Raw genomic sequence first — 8,683 nt, forward strand, 5'->3', positions numbered from 1 at the left:
ATAACTTAAGGCCTTGAAGAATGGCCTAAAGTTCTACAACAAGTGGGTATGTTACACCCACCTTATGAACAAAACCAAAAAGCCAACTCCCTTCATCATCTCTTACCAATCCCCCTGCAGTAGATTCTCCAAAAGCACCTTTTGAGCCGCCATCCACATTAAGCTTTACATGTGAGTGATTTGGTCTTGTCTAGGATATTGGAGTTGCTATTTTGGATTGATGCTCTGTTTTCCCCAAAATATACCAAGCTTTTTTGGCCTTACACCATATATACTGTGCCGCATTATCTGGCCAATGACAAGAACAATCAAACATATTTTTATTTCTCCAATGCCAGAACATCCATATTGCATGAGAGAAGATGATTCCCCATGCAACTCCATCCCAAAGCTTTGATACAGATATGTTCTCTTGGATCCATTGTTGTAAGTCCATACTAAAGAAAGTATTTGAGCTCAAATCAGGTCGCATATTAAGCCACATATTTCTCGAGCAGCTGCAGTCTCTTAAAGCATGTATTAAACTCTCAATAGCATTACTGCATCTAAAACACAGACTCAAAGAAACCACATTCCTTTTAAGCAACCACTCCGCTGTAGGTAAAGATTCATGTAAAGCTCTCCAAAGAAAAACTTTAACTTTCCTAGGACTTGTAATCTTCAAATCTGCTCCCAATGTATAGGTGTCAATATTGAAACATCACTTTGACAGTCATATCCTGACTTTATAGAAAAGACACCATTATTTGTCAAGGTCAATACTTTTCATCAATTACACTACTATTGGGATCAAGAAATATAGCTGCTATCATCCCTATTATTCGAGCAGGAAATAGGTGTTGTAATGAATGAAAGTCCCAATTTCCATATTCATTACAATAGCTTGCCACAGGTCGAGCACTTTCCACTACAGAAATTTCTCTATTGGCAAATTTCAATAGAGGTCCACAAGCTTGCCAAGAGTCCATCCAAAATAAAGCAGAGTGTCCATTATTTGGGATCATACCCAGGCCTTTAACCAAAATTTCTCTACTCTTCAAAATGCTTCGCCAAGTATATGGGTCTGTTGTCTTAGCTTTAACTGATAAAAGGTCTTGATTTTTTAAATATTTACTTTTCAAAATATCAACCCAAAGGGGGTCCTTATTTATCCATATCTGCCACCCTAACTTAGCTAGTAAAGCCAAATTAAACCTCTTAGTCTCCATAATCTGTAGCCTACCTAGTTCCTTTGAAAGACAAATTGTTTTCCAACTGAGTGCATGGAGCTTCTACACCCCACCTAAATGACCCCAAATAAAATCCCTATTAAGTTTATCAATTTCCAATGCTACATTATCTGGGATGAGAGTAGTTTGCATTATATATGATGCCATTGAGCTAGTAACAGATTGAATTAAAGAAATCTTTCCCGTCATCAACAGATGTTTATTGCTTCAGCTCTTCAATTTTTTTTTAAATTCTACTGCATAGCTCCTGATAAGTGGCTTTTGACACTTTTCCATGAATCATCGGAGTCCCTAAGTACTTCCCAAAATCCTTAACTAAAGGAACTTTAGCTAACTGGCTCAAAACTTTCGCCTTTATGAAGTTAATATTAGCAGAAACTAACATGGAGGATTTTTCTAAGTTCACCTTTTGACCAGATGCTTGGCAAAATTTATCAAGAGTCTTTAACATCACTTGTTGTGAAGTTGCCACTCCAAATAACATGAGGTCATCTGCAAAACAGACATGTGATATGTTGGGTCCCCTTCTTGTGAAAGAAAGTGACTTCCAATTTCCTTGTCAACTTCTTGATCAATTAAGTGGACAACTTTTCTAGGCATAATACAAAGAGATAGGGTCATAGAGGGTCTCCCTGTCTGATACCTCTTGATGGAGAGAAAGATGTTGACGAATTCCCATTCCAAATAATGGCGAAAGTAGGGGATTGCACAATGTTCATAATTAAGGAAATCCAATTAGAAGGAATTCCTATTTCTGTCATTACTTCACGAATAAAACTCCATTTAACTCGATCATAGGCTTTCTCCAAATCCACTTTAAGCGCGAGGGCTCTTTCTCTTCGTTTCATGGTCTTCATTGTATAGATAACCTCCTGCACTACAATAACATTGTCTACAGCTTGCCTTCCTGGAATAAAGCTACTTTGTGATCTTCCAATTAATCCCTCAAGCATTGGTTTCAACTGATCAACTAATATTTTACTAATCAATTTAAGAGGAACAGAACACAAGCTAATAGGCCAAAATTAAGTGATTTTCTCTGGATTTTCAAGTTTGGGGATGAGGGTAATTAATGTATGATTCAAAGCTGGTGGAACCAAACCTGTAGCATAAGCCATCTGAACAAAATTAACCAAATCAGCATTGATATATAGCTAGTTTTGTTGAAAAAAGCTCGCTGGGAAGCCATCATAGCCCGGACTTTTCCTTGGGTTCATGTCAAATAAGGAATGTTGAATTTCTTCACTAGATAATGCCTTTCCTAAATCTAAAATTTGATCCTCATTTAACCTCCAATTTGACGATACCGGTAATGGGACCCGAACCCCATCATCCTTATACAAATTTTGATAAAAGTTGACAACCATCTCCTCTAGTTCTTTAGGATCTGTACACCATGATCCATCATCTCTGCGAAATGCAATTATCTTCTTCTTCCTTTGTGTGCTTTTCACAAGAGCATGATAAAACTTTGAGTTGCTATCCCCATACTTAAGCCAATCCAATCTAACCTTTTGTTGCCAAATCAACTCTTCCTGATAAAGAGCAAGATTATACTCCTCAATCAAAGTAATTTCTAAATGTTGAAGGTAATCATTAGGTTCCGCATCAAGTTTCTTTTGTATTCCCTCGAGGTGCGCTAATAACCTCTTTTTCTTCTTATATATATCTCCAAATGTCTCTAAACTCCATTTCTGCAAATTTTTAGCTAATCCTCTCAAAGTAATAAACATATATTTTTCTGTAAAGCTCCATTTTGTTTTGAGAAAATCAATAAAATTTGGGTGAGTCATCCATGCTTCTTCAAATCTGAACTCCTTTGTAGCTTGTAATAAAAGTGAGAAATCCGTACACCGTTCAAGGATCGGATGGTGGTCAAAATGTGTTCTTGGCAAAACAAAGGCGTCAGTATGAAGGTAAATTCTTCTCCGTTCTTCATTAGCTAATCCTCAATCCAAATGGACCCTGGTGCAATCAAAGCCATGTCTTTTCTTCCACCATGTGTATTTGGGACCCCCAGTTTCTAATTTTGATAAATTGCAGTAACTTATACAATCTAGTATAAGATTACAATGAGCTAAGTTAACTCCAGTCCTTCCTATTTTTTCATCAAGTGAGGTTACCTTATTAAAGTCTCCTATCACCATCCAAGGAACTTTGTAGATTAATTTTATTCTCACAAAAATTAATTTGTTAATTTTATCTAATAAAATTAACAAAATATTCTCAATTCAAAGTTAATTTATTTATTTACACTTAAGGGTGTTTTTATAATTTATTAAATTTATTTACTGATGTATTAGGTATTCTATGACCTAGAATGATGTGATAAGTTGTTTCTTTATTTCCCATATATAAAAAAATTATTCATAGAATGTTAATTGAGAAAAAAAACTAACAAATATTGGTGAATCCTATAAATGGATTAGATTGCATAAATAGCCTTAATTAAAACTTAGCTAATAATTAATTACTTTGACAAGTGTCTTTGGCAGCGGGTTGACATTTGGAACTTCATGAAACCTACTTTTCTTGCTTACATTTCAGTCACTCTTCCTTCTAATTTGTCATAAATTACGTCCAGGTTTCTTTCCATGTAGATCCAGTACAATTTCCCAAATAGACTCAGCAATTTATTTTATTTGAAGTAATCAAAGATAAAGAAGTCCTTGGCAGTAGTAGTCACTACAAGAAAACAAGTTTTTTCCGAGGAAAAAAATTTCGTTGGAAATTTCGAATAGATTTTCAATAAATTTTGTCAGACAATTTTTTAACAGAAATTTTTCAACGAAATTTTTTTGTTGAAAATCCGTTGAAAATTTTTTTTGTGATCAAAAAAATTTCAGTCAATACCTTTTTCAACAGAATTATTTTCAATGGAATTTTTGTTGAAAAAACAATTCCAATGGAATTTTTCGTCAGAATTTTTTTTTCAACGGAATTCTTTTCACAATTGTTTCCAACGGAATTTCAATGAGATAGCTTACAGAAATCATTCTTTTTCTAACGGATTTTTATCGAAAAGTATTACCAACGAAATTTTCAATAGATTTTTTCATTGAAACTCTGTCGAAAAAAGGCATTTTCAACAAAAATCAGCCTTTATTCAACAAAAAATTTCGTTGAAAATAGGCTGTTTTTTGGTAGTGAGTTCTGATCCTCTCCATTATTCTCCTCTCCTTCCATCAAGGTTTGCTTCATCAGTCAAAATTTGTTTAATGTTTCAAAACCAATCCGCGACATATAATAAGTTTTACAGGTGAAAGTTTCAAGGGAAGACAATCCTTCACCACCGCCTTATCTATGCAAGCAGCATTGTGCTCTCAAGCATCCCAAATCCAAGTATTGGGGAAGATGCAAACTCGCTGATGATCGCTTTGTTTGCGAATGTTGTTATCTTTGCCATCATAAGCATGGTCACCATTAGTTTTCTGGTTTTTACGACTACCTGCAAAAAGTTCTTTTAATATGGCCCCTTAATTATTTTGGCTTTACTCAAAAGCATGGATGTATGAACAAACGAAATAGTGCTTTAAAATTGAGGATTTTAGATGACATGATCAACAAGTAATCATAATATCCGTGTACAGTATCAACCTGATCAGTGAGATTAATCAAATAGTTTATATATGATAAACTTAAAGAAAGGATTAGCATTTCACAGCCCATAGCACTCTTGCCGCAAGAGGAATATTTGGTAACTATTATATATTGGACAGAGACAATATGGTATTAAGCTGCAGCCTGCAAACCTTGTTGGTTTTTCATTAGAGGGCTATTAATCTTTTGAAGGTTAGCTTTGCAGTGATATTTATGGGCCTATTGCCTGTTGCCGATTGGGCCTTGGATACATTTAACTTTGTAATTTTTGGACCAGAATCTAAGGGAGCTCATGAACCATTGGGACTCGACTCTTCTTTCATTTGAGTCTGGGCTAGAACCTAAAACTTCCTTTAAGTTGACTCAAGTGTTGTTTAATTTTGGGGGAAATTCCTTTTGATTGGGATAACAAGGCTCGGGTGCTGGAACCAAGATCAAAGGTTAAGTTTAGAGACAACGGGTGAAGTGTGAGTCATGTTTTCGTTGCAAAGTAAGGAGTGAGCAGCCCAATTATGAGCGACAATTATAGTGTATAAAATGGTCCAACATAGATAACGCCAACATATTAATCAATTCATTGATCCCAGCTAGCCGTGCAGTGGCAACCACAAGTTGTTCTATTTTTAGAATAAAACATATATGCTTAACAGAATCACTAGCGATTATTACATTCTTAATTACATTAATAAAATCCAGATGCCCCACCAGAAAACAACAGCTGAAGACATCCTAATAGATATAAGGTCAGAAGTACTGGCAGAAAATTCAATTAGTAGAATTTTGACAGAGGTTAAAGCAGGCAATTATTGAACATCCCATTTCTGATTAATTAATCCATAGGCAACCATCAACTGTTCATCGTTATCACCAACTACATAGATATTATAATTGCGTTTGATGAATTTTAGTTAGGGCCCTTCTCTACTAATCACAATTTAGTGCAGTAAGAAGACTTATATACGAACAAGTTGCATTAAATTTGTCTTCTCTGGGTCCGTTAGTCTTAAAGTGGTAGGCATGCGCCTAGAGAAGAAAAGCCGACTATTAGCTTAGCTTCTAGTCAAAACTACGAAAGCCCTGCTGAAATATGTGTGGGATTTTGGTCAAATGTCATTCAATAATTTCTTCTCAAGGATGGTTGCTGTCGCTAAGCCTGCTTACAATCTTTCCAAGGTAAGTTCATAATGGAAAGTCTTAGGTTTTTACATCAGTCTTTTCAAACATGACAATGTGTGCATTTACTGCCCAGTGCTTGGAAATTAGGACAAGATTCATCAAACGATTATCTTGAAATTAGCTCTTCTGCACTGTGCTAAAAGATTTATATCTCCCTTAGTGAAAGCTGAAGCACTATCCTCACATCTTGAAAACATCTTTCACATTCAAGGCACTGGCATTAGTCTTGGTTTCCATCAATTTCAAAACATGCAGTCCAAGATAAAGTCTACTTCTTCTGTTATGCGCGAGGCGAAGAATTTTTGGGCTCAAACTCTCCAAAAGTGAAAAGTCTCAGGTTGAACGTCACTCTTTCTGACCTTTATTTCCAGTATTAGAATCATGACATATTATTTTCATAGAAGTACTCATGAAAAGATTGGAACTTTCTTTATGATGTGGATAAATTGCTTTTTGCAAAGAGATAAAAATCAAAAAGGCAAGATAAGAAGGATGGAATTGAAGACATCAAGACAACCTCATTCTGCTTAAACTAATATTATTTGTTAGTTTAGGTCTGGAGAGGAAGGCTAATAGAAATTTAAGAAGTATATTCTACCCAAATCACCTAATTTTGAATTCAAAGTTACCTAATATGTTTTTCATTATAAAACATGGCAGGTTTTACTACTTGTAGTCCTCTTATTCTTCATCAAATTCAAAGGTCTTAGTCTCCAATCCTCACCCTTTGGTTCACTTGCACAATTTCTTATAGCCTCGTGACTTCCTTTTTTTTTTTTGAACATGAAATATAAGTTATTAAAAAGATTTAAATTAATGTTTTAATATTCTATCGTATTGATTTCAAGGCTCATCATGATTAATTAAAGTTACAAACTTACAATCGAGACAAGATATCATAACTTACTTGAACTCATTTCATTTGCTATTGATAAGTCAATTTTGTGTTTCAATAATTTGAATAGCAAATTAATTCTAATATTTTTATCTAAACATGATCAGTATATTTATAAAATATTGTTGTACTATATTTTGTATATGTAAACCCTTCATGTATATAAATAGATATAAGTTTTTTCTATCTTAGTGTTTATTATTTTGATGTGTCATTGTTTGATTTCTAATGACCATGATATGAACGTATGGGAGATTCACAATGATATGGCTTTAAATGAAATGGAACGAGACATGTACAAGATGATGTGATATACTTATTTTATACAAACTTTTCTCTACACATATATGTGTGACCGTTTGTTTAAATTAATTATTAATAATAAAGTAATATGATGGTATTCGAATATTTGATTTAAGAATAGATGTAGGGTTTATTGATCTAAGAAAAAATTTTAAATGTCTTTTTAATTTTAAAATATATATAAAATAAAGTATGACGGGGAAAGCATAATATAATAATGTTCATTACTTTTTGACTTTTAAGTAGGCAATAATTTGGGACTCTAAGAATATAAGGTATCTGTCTATGTGAATTGTTGATTATTTTATAACAAGGAGAGAGTATCTCTATATCCAGGCTGCAAATTATTGTAATTCATCTATGAGATCTAATCTATATTTAAATGCCCGAAGACAAACAGTTAAAAGAGAAGAAGAACTTTGGAACACATCTCATCAATTTTCAATCAAAGAAATAGAACTATGTTAGTAAATTATCAACTTATGGCTGTCATTTACTTGTATGTAGACATGCATGACCATTTGACTTTAATCAACAAGCTTGTAAATTTTCTACAACGGCTCGAATTGTAGCTTACTCCAGAAGAATTCTCACTCAACACCATTCCATTTCGATTAGTATATACAGCACGGCATCTAATTAATCGCTTGCTTTCAAAGAAAAACTTTTGAATATCAGTGAGGTTATTAATGGTTCAGTTAAAATTATTATTGCAGTCAATCCCTTGTAAGAAAAGGAAAATAATCCAACCACTCACCCAAGAAATAGTGCCATTAGGGGTCAGCAACTATTGTTTCATAGCTGATAGTCTGTTCAAATTAATTAATCCTCATTAATTAAAAAAAATGTTGAAAGATGAGTACCTTTTATTAGTTAATTAACTAAGTCGCCTCCATGACTATGATTTGGTGACTCAAATTAATGTTAGATAAACCTTCAATCCTTTGGAGGAAAAAACATGAGAGAATGCAACCTTATTGTAGACTCCAATTAGATTCTATGTATTATGCTTTAAAATATATATATATATATACATAAAAGAAATTTTACTTATGGATGATCATTAAGTCAAATTCAAAATCTATCACAAACCTAACCCTAATTTTGAAGGTCAGATTCATAGTTAATCCAAAACCAGCTGCCTCCCCTGGCTAGGTCGGCCGCGACGCTACCTGCTGCTAGTTGTTTTTTGGAAAACATGAACATGTTTTGTTTTTTTTTTAAGAAAAGATCTAGCAGAAGGGCATATATGCTCAACTAATACCTACAAAAATTTACTCCATCTGTCTGAAAATGGTGGAGGATTTTCAAGATTACGGAAACAAAGCAAGAACTTCGTATCATGATGACTCTTGCTTGTGTTCAGTTCGAAGCTAATTAATTTGTCGGTCAAGACAGTATATATGCGACGAGAGGTTATTTTTTCTGCTTTCAGTATAGACAAGAACCTTCTAATTATTAAATAGCAAAAGGCAAGGCA

The 8,683-nt window shown here is 33.8% G+C and overlaps 1 protein-coding gene across 1 annotated transcript; it reads right to left on the reverse strand.

The window, feature by feature from the left end:
* Positions 1,456-2,962, reverse strand: LOC18611557. Its single transcript, XM_018116909.1, has 4 exons — positions 2,537-2,962; positions 2,332-2,347; positions 1,873-2,199; positions 1,456-1,721 (listed from the first exon to the last, which is right to left on the reverse strand). Exons 1-4 carry the CDS (start codon positions 2,960-2,962, stop codon positions 1,456-1,458), a joined length of 1,035 nt encoding a protein of 344 aa, XP_017972398.1.

This window comes from Theobroma cacao, chromosome 1 (genome assembly GCF_000208745.1).
Source record: "Theobroma cacao cultivar B97-61/B2 chromosome 1, Criollo_cocoa_genome_V2, whole genome shotgun sequence".
In the NCBI taxonomy this organism is placed as follows: domain Eukaryota; kingdom Viridiplantae; phylum Streptophyta; class Magnoliopsida; order Malvales; family Malvaceae; genus Theobroma; species Theobroma cacao.